This window comes from Anabrus simplex, chromosome 5 (genome assembly GCF_040414725.1).
Source record: "Anabrus simplex isolate iqAnaSimp1 chromosome 5, ASM4041472v1, whole genome shotgun sequence".
NCBI classification, from domain to species: domain Eukaryota; kingdom Metazoa; phylum Arthropoda; class Insecta; order Orthoptera; family Tettigoniidae; genus Anabrus; species Anabrus simplex.
In genome coordinates, this window is record NC_090269.1 from 352,191,773 (window position 1) to 352,212,572 (window position 20,800).

Sequence of the window (20,800 nt, forward strand, 5' to 3'; positions counted from 1 at the left end):
TACCTTGAGACCTTAGCTACTCAGGGTAAGTCAAATCGAAGTTATACTCCATCTGTAGGGGTAACCATGTATGAAACCGTCAGGTGACCCCTCAAAACAAAGTAAATAGCGGTGCGTCCGTGTGTCATCGTGAGGTACACAGACTACTGCAGTCATTTGAGCATGTTGTACATAAACCAGCATATCCCATGAGACATCTTAATGAGGTTCAAGTCGCAAGGGCTGGCACTTTGGTCCAGGAAGGATGGACTTTTGGTCGTGTTGCTGTGGATCGCATTGTCTCTCCGTCAGTTATTCACCACTTGTAGAATCGCTACAATGAGACAGGCCAGTTCACAAGGAGGGTTTGACAAGGTCATGGACACATGACAACACCACAGGATGACCGATGTCTGACCATCTGTACATTGCGGCATCATTCAGCAACTGCCAGAGAACTGCAACAAGACCTCAGGAGGGTCATTGGAGTCACGGTGTCTGACCAGACAATAAGGAACAGGTTAAGAGAAGTGTCTTTACAACCCAGACATCCTGTTCCAGTGTCCCGTTTAATGCAGCAACATTGTGCAGCTGGCCTTATGTTTGGCCTGTATCCATGTCAACTGGCCACTTCACCAATGGAGACCTGTGTTGTTCACAGACAAGTCCAGATTTCCCCTGACAGCATGATGGACGTCAACGTATATGGAGACGCCATGGTGAGCAGTACATGTCAAATGTTGTCCAGGAAGGTGAGCGATTCAGACAAGGTTCTGTCATGGTGTGGGGTGGCGTCAGTATTGATGGCCGTACGGATCTTCTCATCGTCGTCTGTGGTACTTTTACTGCTGTGGGGTACATCGAGCAGATACTGCTACAGCAGCTGTTGGTTGCTGCATATGGTGTTGGCCCTGAATTTGTACTCATGCACGACAATGCCAGGACTCATGTAGTGCACATCACCAGAGCTGTCTTGCGAGAACTGGACATTCAAGGGATAGAATGGCCAGCAGTGAGTCCTGACCTTAATCTCATAGAGCATGTGAGTGATAGGCTTGACAGAAGTGTTCGTGGGTGTCCTGTTCCACTACAGACTTCCCAAGACCTTGAACAGGCTCACATTGAAGAATGGGACCTGATACCGCAACTTGACTTCTGTCAACTTATACGGAGCATGTCACATAGGTGCCAAGCTTTGATAAATGCTCATGGAGGACATACACCATACTGAAGCTCTCCAACCGTGATAAAAATCCACCCTGGAGGACTGTTATCACTTTGTTTTCGCCCCTATTTGGACATTTCCATTTGTGTTCTGAAAATTAATGTGAATCCATCGATGTTCTTTTGTATACTCCAATGGTAAAGAATAACGGTTTAGTTCGTAATATACCTGGGTGTGAGGCATTGTTTTGTGAAGCATGGCATAGTTTAAAAACATGTTCCTCTAATTCTTTTGAACTCTGTATTAGAAATTTGTGAAATTACCAACTGGTTTGACAGAAGGCAGTTATGGTTTAAGAAAGTTTATTCCATTGAGACTCTACTTGAAGACTTCCAGCAAGTTATGGCAGATATTCTAGATTCAGGAGATCAAACTGACTGTTTTGCTATTGAACAGAAAGAAAGAGAATAGAAGCTTTTGAAATGAAGTGCTATAGAGCAACGCAGAAGGTGGGGTTGGTCGATCGAATCACGAATGCTATTTGTTTTACGCCGCACTGACACAGGTAGGTCTTATGGCGACAAAGGGATAGGAAAGGCCTAAGAGTGGGAAGGAAGAGGCTGTGGCCTTAATTAAGGTACAACCCCGGCATTTGCCTAGGAAAGCACAGAAAACCATTTTCAGGGCTGCCGACAGTGGGGCTCAAACCCACTATCTCCCGGATGCAAGCTCACAGACATGCACACCTAACCAAACGGCCAACTCGCCCGGTAGCGAATCATGAATGACGAGATACTGAATCGAATTGGTGAGAGGAGAATGATTCGGTGAATTTTGACCAGAAGAAAGCTGTGGCTTGTGGTGCTTGGGTTTAAATTATCTGATAAGCTCACCAACAATCTTATCATGTTTACCAGGAATTACAGCAGTTAGGTTATGTATTTGAAATACTGTACATATATTTGATAGATGCATTTATGTTGTTGATGTAACAGTCTAAGGCTTTTGAGATCATGGGAGACTACTGAAAAAACGTGAGGGCTATTGGACTAGATGAAAGAAAGATTGAATGGATGGCTAATACTGAAGACACACTAACATCTCTTTTGGGTGTGTTTTAGGCCATAATGAGTATGCAACTTAGATTTATTAAGCATCAAATGAAGCAGGACACATTGCTCTGAATGTCCTGAATGTGATGAATGTAAAGTTAGTGCAGAGTGAGAACCGTAGCAGAGAACAGAATTCATATGTATGTAAACTGCAGACTGCGTGCTCACACAACTCACTAGTTTTCCTAGAGAAGAAGCTGAATTGTTTACATTATCAGTGCACTCAACTTCCTTCATTCTGATGCAATAATTGCAATTATGGGTACAGAAAGAATTCATGAAGTTGAGATTCGTCATTTATTATGTCATACTGCTTGTAATCAATACAAGTACAAGCACATCTTATTTCCATATTTTGTGACAGAAAGTGAAGTAAAACAAAACCTGTTATGTAAGCATACATTTCATAGTTTCTTGCACTATTATCACTTACTGTTCCTATAATATTTGTTTGTTGTTGTTCATACTTTGCTGTTTTGTTATGGAAGTGTACCAGCATCCACAAAATAACTGAACAATGCATCTCTGTATCATATCTGTTAACGGTAACTACATTTTCAAAATAAAAATCTTCAAATGCTGAGAGTGACAATTTTTCATCTGAATTACACCCATCATGCTCATATACAACAAAATTATGTAATGCACAGCAACATTTTGCAACATCAAAACAGATGGCGATGTTCAAGTCTAATGGCCAATGAAATATACATGATTTGTTGCACAAAATTCCGAAAGCACATTCAATTTACCATCTAGCTCTTGATAATCTGTAATTAAAAATCCTTGTATTCAATGGCAGTTGTTTTCCTGAGTACGGCCTAAGAATACTTGTCAATAGATTGAACGCTTCATTGCCAAAGAAAGCAAAAGGTAGTGAGTGATATGTATATACCAGACACGATTTCTGGCTTAGGGAGCAATAGGTTGTTCATTTCAATTTTCTTCCATAAAAACGAGTTTGAAAATTACAGTAAAACCTTGATTATCTGTTCTAATGCTCAAGAAGGGGTAACAGTTAATAAAAAACAGATAATCTATATTACTATTTTTAATGGACTTTAAAGTACATAAAATACATACTGTATAACCTTAAAATGATCTGCATGAAACCCCCTCTAAAACCAACATGTAGTCAATGCAACAACAATACATACTAAATATTCACATAAATTACCAGCAGAACATTAATACATTAATTTACAAGGTGTCATTTAAGCTGCTTTAAAAAATCTATTACTTTTTTCCTTGCACTCTCCTACAACTCAGTTTCTTTTTTCATGTTCATTCTGATCTTCCTAATTACAAGAATGTCTGAAAAATCCATGTCGTCCCCTTGCTCCAAGAATTCGATTAAAATTTCAGCTGACTCCAGTGCAGTCTGAAGCAGTACACGATCATTTGTGATGCACTCTTATTACCCATCCTCCTCACTTTCACTCGTCAACTCACAGATGACTGCTGAGTTCCCGTTTACACTTTTAGTTACTATTTCATCTTCAGTTAAAATGTGATGCCTAGGCAATATATCACTATGAAGCCACTCCTTAATGTTACTTTCATCCACTTCCCCAAAATGAATTTTATTTTCAATAGTGTTCAGGATATATTTGATCTTCAATCCTTCATTTTCATCTTCATTAGTGAACTCATGAAAATCATCAGTGAACTCTTCAACATCAAAATACAATTTTCTCCAAGATCGAGTGATGTTCTGAGCAGTTACTAGATCCCAGGTTTTCTGGGCAAGATAAAGTGCTTCTTTAAGATTTAGATTTTTTCCAGAACTCAACCACCGATGTTTCTTTGGAAAGTAAGAGGCCTAGAATTTCCTGTTTATAATGCGCCTTAAAGGTTGCAATGATGCCTTGGTCCATTGGCTAAATTAATGATGTTACATTAGATGGCAAATAGGAAACAAAAATGTTTCTGTCCTCTGATTTCAACTTGGAATCAACAGGGTGAGAGGGTGCATTATCAAGAAAAGAGGACGGCCTTTGATGGCAAGTCTTTGGATGCCAAGAAATCTTGAACCTGTGGAACAAACTTATTATGGAATCAAGTCCTGAAAATAATGCCTGCCACCCATGAAAGAAAGCAGATATTTTGCTTTACCAACAACAGCTAATTTTAATGTATGGTCGCCACTAGCGTTCATGCAGCACAAGATGGTAAAGCCCACTTTACTAGATTTGTGACCAGGATCTGATTTCTCTTCAGCAGCTGCCAGTGTTTTACTGGGTAAACACTTCTAAAAAACTCCAGTTTCATTGGCAGTGTACACTTGACTTGGAACAAAATTGTATCTCCCAATTATGTGCTAAAAATCATGTCTAAAGTTTTCTGCTGCACTACTGTCACCACTTGTCTGTCCTTAAATCTCTTTAGTTAGATGCTGGTGAGGACCCTGAGAGCCCCACCCTTTTGTGAAAAAAATTGTGCCTCCCTCGTTATCATCGGACCACTAATAGGTATACCACCTTCACCTCGGTTTTGCTGAAACCACGTGAATAATGCAGCATCCAGTTCTTTTAAAGATGATGCTTTCATTGTTTTTCTTTTAGCAAGTCAATCAATCAGTCACTGCTGATCTGCATTTAGGGCAGTCATCCAGGTGGCAGATTCCCTATCTGTTGTTTTTCTAGCATTTTCTTAAATGATTGAAAAAATTGGAAATTTATTGAAGATCTCCCTTGGTAAGTTATTCCAATCCCTAACTTCCCTTCCTAAAAAATGACTATTTGCCCCAATTTGTCCTCTTGAATTCCAACTTTATCTTCATGTTGTGATCTTTCCTACTTTTAAAGTCACCACTCAGTCTTATTCATCAATTTTAAATGTCAGAAATCGATGCACAATGCAACACTTTGTCTTTATTCTTCATTAGGTCTTGCAATGTTGTCACACCAACACCAAACTCTGATGCTAATTGAGATTAATTCACCCTTCTTTAACCATTCAATTATATTCACTTTATTTTCTATGGTTAAAACTACACATTTCCTCTTTGTTGCAGATTTCAAACTCAACATTTCTCGGCTCTTTGAATGGAAAATAAATGTTCAACTTTATCAGTCACGCTCATCTTTCCTTACTTTGCACTATAGGATGTAGCCTACCTGTCTATAAATAGCAGAAGTTGACTATGATGGACCGCTAGGCTGGTTCCTGATTCCTGTGCACTGTGAAATATTTACGATACAGTAGCCTAAGTAATAAAAATATTTAACCTTGACAGAGAACGAGATAACAGTTAAGTACTCAGGGGTGATACATGCTACCAAAATAAGTTGTATCATTCTTCAGTAGAAATGACCAACATACCGTACTCTACATTCCATGGGCTGGGAGAGGGCACATTACATTATTCGCCAATAACGGAATGTATAATAAAGTTTGTGAATGTTGAATTTGAATAGCATCCCTCTCTTTCATAACAGGTAAAAGTTAAATAATTTTCATCTTGTAGTGCCTTTTCCATAATGAAGGTTGGCCACAATCACAGCGAAGTCTGTACGATATTTGGCTGTCCTCATCAGTCTACTCAATTCTAGTCCTGTGTAATCCCGTAAGTTCCTCAACCAAGAGTGTATCCTTCGACTGCGACCCTATGTCCATCTGGTTTACCCTCGGTAGAATTACGCAGTAAAAAATGTATGAAGTAACGTCTTCAATGCCGATTACTGGTTTACGCGTGTGTACATACAGTAGTTCATGGACTCATGAATTGGAGAGTCTATGTACAGTTGTTTCAAAACAGATATCTTGACATCAAGATCCAGGCTGAATGGGTCAGATGGTTGAGGTGATAGCCTTATGACTCCAACTTTGCAGGTTCGATCCTGGCTCATTCCAATGGTATTTGAATATTCTCAAATATATCAGCCTCGTGTCAGTAGATTTAATGGCGCATAAAGGAGCTCTTGTGAGACAAAATGTCGGCACCTCGGCATCTCTGAAAACCCTCAAAGTAGTTAGTGAGACGTAAACCAATAACATTATTACTATTATTACTGACATCAAGAGTATCCTCATTCAGTTTTGGAGCGACTATACATTGCCTTTAAGAAATCAAGATTATGTTTTTAGATGATAGATAATCCATGGAACAGTTAACTGTGGAATGGATAATCAATGTTTTACTGATGGTGGAATCAGAATCTTTGCCAAATGATCCAATGTCTATATATATATATATATATATATATATATATATATAATGATAATTTAAATCAGCCACTGCCATTAGCAGACAGTGTGAATGTGTTTACCATTGATATTCCCTAAGCAATTAGGAAAATTCACATGCTTATTAATGCTTTCTGATTTTGACTTAGAAATTCCTTCATCAGGCATAGGTAGATATTTGGAACTTGCCACTTCCTGGACTTTTACACCTTCTGTATAATTTACTTGCAATAAATTGTCCAATTCTGTAATTATAATACAACTCTCTTAGACTGCATCCACTTCTAAGGTACATGAAAAGTTGAGTAAATGAAATTAGAAATGTTAAATTCTTATACGAATGTTTCCTTTTCGGTGCAAGATGTTATGTCGAAGTGGAAGAGTAATAGGGACTATTATATTCATAGCCACAGCAATAAATAAATTTAGTTCTGGTGCAAAGAAAGTACATACACTGACTGACAGAGCAAATGCAACACCAAGAAGGAGTGGTCAGAACTTTATGCCAATTGCAGGGTAGACTGACGTCACTGAGGTATGCTCATGATGTGAAATGCGCCGCTGTGCTGCGCACGTAGCAAACGATAAATGGGACACGGCGTTGGCGAATGGCCCACTTCGTACCGTGATTTCTCAGCCGACAGTCATTGTAGAACGTGTTGTCGTGTGCCACAGGACACGTGTATAGCTAAGAATGCCAGGCCGCCGTCAACGGAGGCATTTCCAGCAGACAGACAACTTTATGAGTGGTATGGTGATCGGGCTGAGAAGGGCAGGTTGGTCACTTCGTCAAATCGCAGCCGATACCCATAGGGATGTGTCCACGGTGCAGCGCCTGTGGCGAAGATGGTTGGCGCAGGGACATGTGGCACGTGCGAGGGGTCCAGGCGCAGCCCGAGTGACGTCAGCACGCGAGGATCGGCGCATCCGCCGACAAGCGGTGGCAGCCCCGCACGCCACGTCAACCGCCATTCTTCAGCATGTGCAAGACACCCTGGCTGTTCCAATATCGACCAGAACAATTTCCCGTCAATTGGTTGAAGGAGGCCTGCACTCCCGGCGTCTGCTCAGAAGACTACCATTGACTCCACAGCATAGACGTGCATGCCTGGCATGGTGCCGGGCTAGAGCGACTTGGATGAGGGAATGGCGGAACGTCGTGTTCTCCGATGAGTCACGCTTCTGTTCTGTCAGTGATAGTCACCGCAGACGAGTGTGGCGTCGGCGTGGAGAAAGGTCAAATCCGGCAGTAACTGTGGAGCGCCCTACCGCTAGACAACGCGGCATCATGGTTTGGGGCGCTATTGCGTATGATTCCACGTCACCTCTAGTGCGTATTCAAGGCACGTTAAATGCCCACCGCTACGTGCAGCATGTGCTGCGGCCGGTGGCACTCCCGTACCTTCAGGGGCTGCCCAATGGTCTGTTTCAGCAGGATAATGCCCGCCCACACACTGCTCGCATCTCCCAACAGGCTCTACGAGGTGTACAGATGCTTCCGTGGCCAGCGTACTCTCCGGATCTCTCACCAATCGAACACTTGTGGGATATCATTGGATGCCGTTTGCAAACTCTGTCCCAGCATTTGCTGGACTTCTGTGCTAGTATGGGCTTAGCACTTAAGAATACATTCTTCAAGCATAAGGCTATTCACTGCTACACATGGGAGGGTAGGGGTACCAGATCCATAATATACTATATCTTAACCGACTTCGAATTCAAAAAAATCTATTAACAGTGTATAGGTTTTTTTTGGGATTTTCGATGATACAGACCACTATCTGATCTGCAGTGAACTAAGTATCTCTAGGCCTAGGACAGAGAAAGTGAAATCTGTCTGTAATCAAATAAGAGTAGAAAATCTCCAGAACGAGGAAATTGGATAGAAGTACATGGATATAAAGAGTAAGAAGTTCCTAATAGTGAACAGTAAGCAGGTTCAGGTTATAAAAAGAGAATGGGTGGAATACAGGGATGCTGTAGTAGCAACAGCAAGGGAATGCCTGGGAACAACTGTGTGTAAAGATGGCAAGAAGCAAACATCTTGGTGGAATTATGAAGTGCGAGCAGCTTGCAAACGTAAAAAGAAGGTTTATCAGAAATTGCTCCAAACAAGGGCTGATCAAGACAGGGAACTGTACATAGATGAAAGAAACAGAGTGAAACAAATAGTTATTGAATCCAAAAAGTAATTGTGGGATGGTTTTGGTAATAACCTGGAAAAGCTAGGTCAAGCAGCAGGGAAACCTTTCTGGACAGTAATAAAAAAATCTTAGGAAGTGAAGGAAAAAGGAAATTAACATTGTTTTTGGTAATTCAGGTGAAGTCATAATAGATCCCAGGGAATCACTGGACATGTGGAAGGAATATTTTGAAAATCTTCTCAACGTGGTGAACAATGGAGCTCATGGGGAGGAGGAAAATGATGTAGGTGAAATTATGCTTGAGGAAGTGGAAAGGATGGTAAATTAACTCCATTGTCATAAACAGCAGGAATAGATGAAATTAGACCTGAAATGGTGAAGTATAGTGGGAAGGCAGAGATGAAATGGTTTCATAGAATAATAAGATTAGCATGGAATGTTGGTAAGGTACTTCAGATTGGATAAAAGCAGTAATTGCACATATCTATAGGCAAGGGAACAGGAAGGATTGAAACAACTATCGAGGTATCTCATTGATTAGTATACCAGGCAAATTATTCACTGGCATCTTGGAAGGGAGGGTGCGATCAGTGGTTGAGAGGAAGTTGGATGAAAACCAGTGTGGTTTCAGATCACAAAAGGACTTTCAGGATCAGATTTTCAGTATGCGCCAGATAATTGAAAAATGCTACGAGAGGAATAGACAGTTATGTTTATGTTTCGTAGATCAAGAGAAAGCATATGACAGGATACCAAGGGAAAAGATGTTCACCATACTGGGCGACTATAGCATCAAGCGTAGATTATTAAAATCAATCGAAGATATTTATCCTGGTCTCTAAAGCCCAGAATAGTGACCAAGAGGATGTGTCATGCTGACCACACGGCCCCTCGTAATCTGCAGGCTTTTGGGCTGAGTAGTAGTCGCTGGGCAGGCCAGAGACTTTTCAAGGGCGTTAAGTGCCATGGGGGTTAAAGGCATTTATGTTGACAATTGGGCTGCAGTGATAATTGATGGTAGAATGAGTTCTTGGTTGGCAGGGTTCTTACAGGGGTTAGATGAGGCTGTAATCTTTCACCTTTGTTGTTCGTAGTTTACATGGATCATCTGCTGAAAGGTACAAAGTGGCAGAGAGAGATTCAGTTCAGTGGAAATGTAGCAAGCAGTCTGGCCTATGCTGACGACTAGGTCTTAATGGCAGATTGTGCTGAAAGCCTGCATTCTAATATCTTGCAACTTAAAAATACATGGAATGAGTATGATATGAAAATTAGCCTTTTAAAGACTAAATTGATGTCAGTAGGTAAGAAATTATACAGAATTGAATGTCAGATTGGTGATACAAAGTTGGAACAGGTAGATAATTTCAAGTATTTATTATGTGTGTTCTCCCAGGATGGTAATATAGTAAGGGAGATTGAATCAAGGTGCAGTAAAGCTAATGCAGTGAGCTTGCGGTTGCGATTAAGAGTATTCTGTAAGAAGGAAGTCAGCTCCTAGATGAAACTATCTTTACATTGGTCTGTTTTCAGACCAACTTTGCTTTACAGGATCGAAAGCTGGGTGGACTCAGGATGTCTTATTCACAAGTTAGAAGTAACAAACATGAAAGTAGTGAGAATGATTGCTGGTACAACCAGGTGGGAACAATGGCAGGAGAGTAGGGTACTCGGAATGAGATTCGGAGATGGATGAAGCTCAGCGCATAAATTGGCTTCAGTGGTGGGATCATGTGAGGCGAATGGAGGAGGATAGGTTACCTAGGAGAATAATGGGCTCTGTTATAGGGGTAAGAGAAGTAGAGGGAGACCAAGATGACAATGGTTAGAATCAGTTTCTAACGAATTAAAGATAAGAGGTATAGAACAAAATGAGGCCACATTACTAGTTGCAAATAGAGGATTGTAGCAACATTTAGTAAATTCACAGAGGCTTGCAGACAGAACGCTGAAAGGCATAACAGTCCATAATGATAATGTATGTATGAATAATAATGGCATGTGGCCTCCAGAGAGGCCTGGTGCAGATGTTTTGATTTGACACCTATAGGCGACCTGCGCATCGTGATGAAGACAACACATACACCTAGTCCCCACGCCAGAGGAATTAACCAATTATGGTTAAAATTCCCTACCCTGCCGGGACCCCTGTGATCAAAGGCCAGAATGGACTACTGTAAGGTAGGCAATGTCCTCAAACATAGCAAACTCTTACGTTTCTATTTTCTGACAGAATGTGAATGTCTGGTGTATTCTCAGATTATAACACACATACAATACCAGCGCAAATATGGATGCAAAATAGATGCTAGTGTGCCCTCAGTCTAAATTTCTAGAAGACAAAACTCAGAGAATTAGAGAAGCTAATCCTGTAATAATTAAGATGAAGTAGCCCCACAAAGGAGTATTGTTGGGCATTTATGTTTTTTTATATTCACATATGAGACCAGATGCACTGAAAGGGGCCCAAAGTCAGTAATGGAAATTTTACAACAGAGCTGAACAAAAGTATCTGGGATGAAGAAATTGCATTTCTTCATTTTGACTTCTTGCGCTACTTATGGGTCTTCTTAACAAACTAAGTTATGAAGCAGTTTGACACTTCACCACAAGACATCATTAACATTCTGGACAATTAGAAAATAAGTGAAAGCTTTAATTGCATTTTCTCAAAATGCAGTTTTCTTAATGGCAACAATACATAATTAATATCTTCTGAAGTAGGGTCTATTGCACCTAGAAGCATTAACCTTCTTTTAAATGCTTAGTACCTTATGTCAATTCTAGAATCACAAAAATAAAAAAATCGTTCTTTTGGGCCCATTTCTGTGCAGCTGATCACATACAGATAATATGAGAAAAGAACTGGAATCACAGATAAGGCTTTTTGCAGATGATGTTATACTGTATAGATTAACTGGTAAGTTAAAGGATTGTGAGAGACTAGATAAACAACTGACAGAGAATCTGCCATCTGAGTGACAAACTTAAATGATGATCAGTGGTAAATGAACCAAAATCAGATATATAGAAGTAACATGGGATACTCAGTGATGAATGAAACATTTCAGACTATTTAATTTGGTAGGGTCAAGATTAGCTTCACTATAAAACTAATTATACTGGGAATGAAGTCTGTGGTGCAGGCGAGTGCCTTTCTTCAATCTTTGTTCAGATCACTGGCATTTGAAGACAATTAATTTCTACATTATAAGATATATAAAAAGGATAAATGCAATGACAGGTCCTGTGGGAAAGAAAGAGGAGGCAAGGGGAAACATGAAAACATTAAAGGACAAGGATAATCTTTATACTTTCTTCACTTCCTTCTGCAAAACATGATCGATCAATCAATCAATCAATCAATCAATCAATCAATCAATCAATCAATCAATCAATCAATCAATCAATCAATCAATCAATCAATCAATCAATCCTGATCTACATTTAGGGCAGTCACCCAAGTGGCTGATTCCCTAGCTGTTGCTCTCCTAGACTTTTCTTAAATGAATGCAAAGAATTTGGGAATTTGTTGAACTTCTCCCTTGGTAAGTTATTCCAGTCCCTAACTCCCCTTCCTATAAATGAATATTTGCCCCAATTTGTCGCCTTGGATTCTAACTATATATCTTTATATTGTGATCTTACTTTTAAAAACACCACTCAAACTTATTCATCTACTAATGTCATTGCACACCATCTCTTTACTGATAGCTCGGAACATAACACTTAGTCAAGCAGCTCATCCCCTTTCATCCAAGTCTTCCCAGCCCAAACTTTGCAATATTTTTGTAACGCTACTCTTTTGTCAGAAATCACCCAGAACAAATCGAGCTGCTTTTCTTTGGATTTTTTCCAGTTCTCAAATTAAGTAATCCTGGTGTGGGTCCCATACACCGGAACTGTACTCTAGTTGGGGTCTTACCAGAGACATATATGCCCCCCTCCTTTACATCCTTCCTACAACCCCTAAATACCCTCATAACCATGTGCGAAGTCAATCCCAGTACTTCTACACCCAGTCCTTCTAAACTGCCAATGACTTAGTTTCTGCTTTCCAGATTCATCAGGAAGGCAGGCGTCAACACTCACTGAGGGGTCATCTTTACAGATTCTTGATGTAGGAAGTGTAGGATAACAAGAAATATTGACAAAGACAGGTAAGGGAAATAGAAAGAAAAAAACATTAAAAAATAATGTTAATACAGGTAGTGAAAGATAAGGAATATAAGACACTCAGACACTCAGACAGAGAAAAGGTTCCCAATGGGTCAATATAAGTTATGAAAAGGGACAACCAAATGAAAAAATAAAATCATACATAGAAAGACTGCAACAACAAGACTGAAGATCCATCAAGATAGTCCCTCAATGAGTGTTGATACCACCAACCCTCCTGGTAAAGCTGCGAAGCAGAAACAGACTTGTCATGGACTGAGAACAAAAGGCTGTAAAAGAACTGGGAATGATGAGGAGAGGGCACCTACCTTTGGTGATGACAGTACAAAAGAATGTGGAGATTATCCTTGTCCTTTTATACTTTCATGTTTGTTCATGTCTCCTCTTTCAATTTTTTTTTTCAAGATGGCGTCAGCGAAGGATGTAAGTGAAGATAGCTCCCGGTTCTCTTGCGAAATAATCGGGAATAAGTGTGGTGTAAACAAGAAGCAAGTGAAGAATGGTATCCAGTGTGAAAAGTGTACCATTTTGAGTGTATATGTAGTGCTGGTTTTGCTAAAAGTGAAGATACTAGGACCTATGTGAGCTGTGGTGAGAGCAATTTGAATAGCAGGAACAAACCTAGGCCTACAACAGTCAACGAATCGCTGGCGTCTCATTCCTCGGAGAATGGAGGTAATGATAATGTACTTGTAATTCTCTCTTTATTGCAACGGGATTTACAAGCATTAAAAGCGGAGAATGAGATTTTAAAGGAGAAGGTATGTTTACTGGAATCGAAAGTACCGGTACCAGTAAACACTCAGAACACAGGTGGCTCCATGAATTCTAGTGCATGGTGTCAAGTTGCTTCAGATTCTAGGAGGAAAAGTGTACGTTAATACTTTCAATACAAAACAATGAAATTTTTATCTTTAAAAGTGTACAGTTAAATAAGGACGACTTTGTAATTGGCACCAAAAATAGATTTTCAGCCCTGAGGGATATAAGCAATAAGCAAGGACTTATCCATAAGGGAAGCAGTCAAACGTATAGCGCAAAATCCGTAACGAGAAGTGGCAAAGTTAGGCCTAAAATCCCACACAGTGCACCGGCGAAAGTGTTGAACATTCTTATATTTGGTGATAGCCAGGCGAGGGGAATCGTGGAGAAAATGAAAATGAAGATATTGCAGCATTGGCTGTCATCTATCCTGGCGCCCCAATCAAGAAGGTATTGGAAAACACAGAACAGGCAGCAAGAAATCTCGGAAGTCGTGATGCAGTAGTGTTCATCGGCGGGATGAACGACGTAGCTCACAACGACGCTAAGAATGTCATTTCTCAACTTATATGTACACTAGGTAAGCTGACTCACACTAACATCTTTGTAGTGAACATGCCTCACAGGCATGATTTGATTAGAGACTCATGTGTGAACATTGAAGTGGACAAAGTTAATACAGATATGGTTAAAATTTGTAAACATTTCCATAATACACAGATAATTGATAGCAACAGTTTCGAGAGACACTGTTACACAAAGCATGGACTTCATCTAAACAATTTAGGTAAATGAAAGATAGCAAATATTGTTCTAGACTTTATTAAGATATGTAGGCTACTGTAAAACAGGCAACTCCTTTGAGTTATAATACTGACCAGGAATACTAGTAGAAAGAGCCAGCTGTACTTAAAGCTGGCTCAGTCAACTAGAAAATGAAACTCAGGAAAGTAAGGAATTTTAAATTACCCAATTGCAACAGTCAATTTTTATGGAGAAAGGGTGTCTGACATTGCTCTTGGTAAACTGTCAGAGTGTAGTAAATAAACAATTAAAATTCGGTACATTGATGGAATGTTATGAGACTGATGTGGTGATAGGAGTGGAATCGTGATTGAGAGAAGGGGTGAGAGAAGTATTTCCAGAAGTGTACACAGTCCATTGTAGAGACCGAGGACATAAAAAGGGAGGGGGGTGTTTATTCTGGTGAAGGAAACATATTGTTCACATGAACGGTTTACCGATGAAAGGGATGAAATATTAGGGATAAAATTAGTTTGTGATAATATGAAGGAACAGGCCTGGAAAAGAGGAAAGAGACATGGAAATATTTGAGAAAATAATTGATTATATGCATAAAAACAATAATAATGATATGGCAATAATTGGGAGAAATCTAAATTTGCCTGAAGTTGAATGGAATGGAGCTGCAAGTGAAGCCCATGAAGAGAAAATAGCAAATAAGTTATTTGGGAGGGAGGATTTACACAAGTAGTGCAAGAACCAACTCGTCTCAATAACTTACTAGATGTATTCTTGGTTAAACCATGGGAAATTGCTGATAAAACTGAGGTAATTGAAGGAATAGGAGACCATAAGGCTATAATAATGGATGTAGGACTCGTACCAAAAAGGCTTAATAAGAGGGTTACACAAGACAAGAAATTGTACAGAAAAACTAAAATTGATGAATTTGGGACTTACCTTAAATCACAATTCAGTTGTTGGATAAGTGAAGGGAGTAATGTGGATACACTTTGGGCTAAATTTAAAGGAATCATTTGGGAAGGAGAGAAGAGATTTGTACCTGTTAAGAAGAGTAAAATGACCTCAGAGCCTGTTTATTATACAAGGGAAATAAGAAAATTACAAATAAAATGTAGAATAGTAAACAGGAAAATCAAAGAGGGTAGGGAGAGTAGAGAAACTAGAAAACAGCTAATGAGGAAACTGAATAGAGTGAAAAAGTAAGCAAAGGAGAATTATATGAATGGCATACTTCAAGAGGGTAATGACCACAAAGGGAAATGGAAAAAGCTGTATTCATATATCAGGAATCAAAAAGGAAAAGGAATCCAAATTCCTACAATGGTGGGAGAAGGGGATGAACACTATTTAACAGATACTGAGAAAGCAAACCTATTTAGTAGGGAATTCAGAGATTCAGTAGATGATTGTCAGGAGTTGGAAACAGTAACAGAAGATAGAGGGGGAGAGACACAGAGGGAAACAAGAACCTTCTCATTCACAAATGAAGATATTTTCAGAGAAATCCAACTGCTTCAGCAAGGAAAAGCAGAGGAAGTGATCAAATTACTGGGGAGGTATTAAAGACAATGGGGTGGTACATAGTGCCTTATTTAAAATATCTCTTTGACTATGTCATAAATAATAGTGTAATTCCAAAGGAATGGAAGGAATCTATAATAATACCAATTTATAAAGGAAAGGGTGATAAAAGGACACCAGAGAACTACAGACCAATCAGCCTGACCAGTATAGTTTGTAAAATAGTGGAGAGTTTAATATCAAAGTACATCAGAGGGATATGTGATGATAAAAATTGGTTCATGAGGAGCCAGTATGGATTTAGAAAGACATTTTCTTGTGAGGCACAACTGGTGGGATTTCAGCAGGACATATAAGATCAGTTGGATTCAGGAGGTCAGTTAGATTGCATAGCCACAGATCTTTCCAAAGCCTTTGATAGAGTGGAACATGGAATATTATTAAAGAAATTGGAGGGAATAGGATTGGACGTAAGGGTTACATGTTGGATAAAAACATTTCTAAATTCAAGGGTTCAGAAAGTCAAAGTAGGAAATAATATATCTCAGGAAGAGAAAGTTTGTAAGGGAATCGCACAGGGTAGAATAATCGGTCTGTTACTTTTCTTAATATACGCAAATGATTTAGGGAACAATATAACATCGTAAATAAGATTGTATGCAGATGACATAATTGTTTATAGGGAAATAAATAACATTGAGGATTGTTCAGAATTACAAAGGGGCCTTGAAAGTATCCAACAATGGGTTGAAGAAAATAATATGAAGATTAATGGAGGCAAATCAACTGTTACAACTTTTACAAACAGGAGCTTTAAAACTGAATTTGAATATACTTTGGATGAGGTAGTTATCCCAAACGATGGCAAGTGCAAATACTTAGGTGTGAGATTTGAAAGTAATTTGCATTGGAAGGGTCATGTTGATGACATTGTTGGGAAAGCATACAGATCGTTACATGTCATAATGAGGCTACTTGAAGGATGCAACAAAGAATTAAAAGAAAAAAGCTACTTAAGTATGGTTTGTCCATTATTGGAATATGCAAACAGTGTTTGGGATCCTCACCAAGAATACCTAATAAAAGAAATAGATAGTGTGCAGAGGAAATCAGCAAGATTTGTAATAGGGGATTTCAGGAGAAAAAGTAGTGTATCAGAAATGTTAAAAGAACTAGGGTGGGAAACGTTAAGTAAGAGAAGGGAGAAAACTAGACTTATAGGATTATATAGATCCTATACAGGAGAACAAGCATGGGGAGATATCCGTGAGAGGCTTCAGTTGGAAAATAATTATATCAGCAGGACTGACCACAAATATAAAATTAGAAGGAATTTTAGCAGAAGCAATTGAGGTGAATTTTTATTCACTGGGAAGGGTGTGAAGGAGTGGAACAGTTTACGAGGGGTAGTGTTTGATCCTTTTCCAAAATCTGTACAGATATTCAAGAAGAGAATAAAGAGCAACAGAGAAAATAAATGAAGTGTTAGAGGGCATTCGACCAGTGCAGGTTATTGTAAATAAAAAATGTGTGTGAATAAATTAATTCCATCCCCTGGTCTAAGGAGTTTGGACGACCAAAGTAGGACACTGCCTGTAGGGGTGAAGTACAGTGGGGACTTCGAGGGCCCTGGGACCGCTACGGTAGCTGCGAAGGCCCTTCAGGAACTCTGAAAAGTGGTGGCAAAAGGGGCTCTGGTTAAGACGCAGCAGGTCGTTATGCTACTTAGGTTCCAGAATGGGTAAAATAATAAATAAATAAATTCAATGTCAATCTTAAGCTTATACCAGTTGTATAGTATCATTTGAAGTAATTTCACATACTGTATATCAGTTGACTATATTTGTAAGTAGTACAGGAGATATTATAAGTAGAATTTTGTAAACAACATAAATTTATTAAGGATGAGCTGTGTGTTTAATATAAAAAATTGTTAGCGTAAATTGTATAATATTGTATTATAGGAAAATTTTCTTCTCTTGTTAATTTAATATTTAGTGCTTGACAATAATGTATTTTAGTGTACCATTTGCCACCAAGGTAGACACCTCATCTGCAAATAAAGAGATTTTGATTTTATTTTGAATTGTTCCTTCTTCACAACCTGACTTGTCATAGAACTTATACTATTCATTTTCATGTTCCAATCTTTCTAAGAGTATGCTTGAAACATCAGGGGTGAACTATGATTACATTTGTCATTTTCATATTTCAAATATGTGAAATATAATATAATAAAAAATATATAAACACACCTGACATAGACCAGATAGCCAAGTATGGGAATTACCAGTAGCAATAATAAAGCTAGAAGTGCAGATGAAGCACTGGGAGCATCTTTTGTTCGTACAGCTTGTGCTAATGAGACAAGACCAAACACGGAGGCTGTGGGCATCAGACTGACAGCCACAACATGCACTTGATACGTGCTTCTTGGAGAAAGTGGGTGGTTGTTATAGTGATTCCCAAATTTAGACGTTGGTTGTAGTCCACTGTATTGTTGGGACTGGCCCACTATAAATTTCTCTGGAGATGGAGTTAACTGAAAAAGAAAGGAAACATTATGGGCTTTCCCCTTAGAAGGTGGAAAGAAACATTAAATCAAAAACAAAGCTGAAAACACTGAATCATTTTACTTTTCAACAGTGTTCTCACATTCAATACTCTTCCCAGTGGTGGGCTAGATCATTAAAAATTGGAAAGTTGTGGGTTCAGATCCCAGTGGTGTCTGGTTGGCCATTTTTCTTCTGTACTTAACATCTCTTCTATATGTACTACATGTACGGAACATGGCCTTATACAATGAAGTTTATTTTTAGTGCAATACAATTGTGAATATTAAATAGTACTTTTCTAATCTTACCTGGAGCTCAGCAGCAATCCATGACATCTTCCCTGAGTAGTTTTCAATTTCTTTCATGATTTCCTTGTGAAGTTTTTCATTAACCAAAATTGCCTGATCTTCAGTCTTAGGCTCTGCTCCATCTAGTAGTGTTACCACCACAAAAGATGTACTGAAAATTGAAAGAAATGTATAAGAAACATGTAGACACTTTGAGGCCAGATTTGGGACAGCAGTGGGGAAAATATGGAAGCATCTTCAATTATTGTATTGAAAAATTGTTAATGTTGTGTAAGATGTCTGGTTGGGACCTTCGAACAAAAGGAAAAATCCGTTTTGTTTTCTTTGTGTCATGTAGCAGAGATTTTTAAGATTATTATGGATCCAAACTGTGAAGCAGCGTGTACTTACACATGCCATTTTAAAAGCACATTTCCTGCTGCGTAAAAGGACTTTTCTTGATCACTGAGAAATAATCAATTTTCATTGGTCAAAATAAAATTAATTATAATTGGTGAATATGAAAGTCGAGGATAAATTCTGTAGCCTAATTGATTACCTTGGTGGTTGCACCATTTCCTGTTTCTCAATCTCATCCACTCCTTCGTGGGAGCGAAGTTGTCTCCGTGTCTTTGCTTCTTGACCATCTTTGAGAGCGGTCATGCTCCTGCATTGGTCCCGTCATAGGATACCTGTCTCGGGATAAGCACTACTTCTTCTTATTTTAGTTTGGACATTAACTTCATTTAAATGCAATTAATTATTTTCTTGGGCAGGTTTATCCTCGGGACTCACATTCACCATTAAATTATCAAGATGACTTAGCTTTTCAGGTAAGCATGCACAATTTAATCTTTGGCGGCAATTCCCTTTTCCTTTTTTTAACCTTGTAACTAACATGTCTGGCTAAATGGTTAGCATGCTGGCCTTCGCCCACAGGGGTCCCGGGTTCGATTCCCGACAGGGTCGGGAATTTTAACCATAATTGGTTAATTCCTCTGGCGCGGGGACTGGGTGTATATGTTGTCTTCATCATCATTTCATCCTCATCACAACGCACAGGTCGCCTACGGGAGTCAAATCAAAAGACCTACACCTGGCGAGCCAAATTTGTCCTTGGCCATTTCATTTCAACATGTAATTTAACTTTTCCTTGGGTTCGCCCCTCATAGTTCTGCTTGACTTAGCGCAAGCAAGTTACTAGAAGTATTTTAAGTATTGATGCAAATTTGCAGTGCCTCTGTGTTAAGATTTTATTTTTTATTTTCCTAATTTGTGTGTAATGGGAATTAGCCCCCATTTAAATATGCACACATCATTGTACCTTTTGAGTGTAAGTTAAATTTTTTCTTTGTATGCAGCGCATATCTGCAGGTGCAGTTAAAATTTTCATCTTGTAAATGAGTTTGTTTAGTTCTTTCTACAATGTGTTTTGGTTCATCCTTTATTATTTTGTTTTATGTAATTAAAAAGATCATTTTCAAGAGTGATTTATTATTTATTTATCGTATGGCATATACATGAACAGTGCAATAAAATACAGGTTTATATCTACATTATTTACATAGGTAATTGCCTGTGGCATTGCCAGGAAAAATTCACTCGTTTCTCCATTGAAACATCTCAGTGGGCATTCTTGTGTGATGTGCTTCACAGTTTGCCTCTCAGCACCACAGTTGCACAAGGATGATAACTTTTTCCTCCATTTATACAGCAGATCTGCACACACACCATGGTTAGTCCGGATCCGGTTTAACTTGGACCATACTTTCCGAGGTTGTTCAAAGCCAGGTACCTTCTGTGTAATGCACGGCATATCTAAGGATTCTGCTGAAGCAAATTGTCTCCATTCATTAGACCATCTCTCAGTCAGATTGAAATGACTGACTATAAGGTTCTCCGCCGTACAGATGGGTGGATGTCTTGACTTAAGTCTGTCTACATGTAGGTGGGGGATATCCTCATGAATGGGCAATCTTGGATTATTCTGGATCTTATTGTATGCATTCATCAGAGCAGTGCATCTACGGAGGTGGGGTGGAGGAATATGGCTTAGTAGGGCAGCCATTGAATTGGAGTTGATCTGATCGTGCCCGTGATCATTCTCATTGTGTCATTTAGCTTAACATCTATTCTCTTC

The 20,800-nt window shown here is 39.1% G+C and overlaps 1 protein-coding gene across 1 annotated transcript in view; it reads right to left on the bottom strand.

Annotated features, from left to right (window-relative positions):
• The window catches only part of LOC136874533 (receptor-type tyrosine-protein phosphatase kappa), a 251,010-nt gene that overhangs the window by 126,712 nt on the left and 103,498 nt on the right, over positions 1–20,800 (bottom strand). Inside the window, exons 10-11 of the mRNA XM_068227831.1 lie at positions 18,682–18,832; positions 18,074–18,360 (exon numbers count right to left, since the gene is read on the bottom strand). Of these exons, the coding sequence (XP_068083932.1) occupies positions 18,074–18,360; positions 18,682–18,832 (438 nt within the window). The remainder of the gene's footprint in view (positions 1–18,073; positions 18,361–18,681; positions 18,833–20,800) is intronic.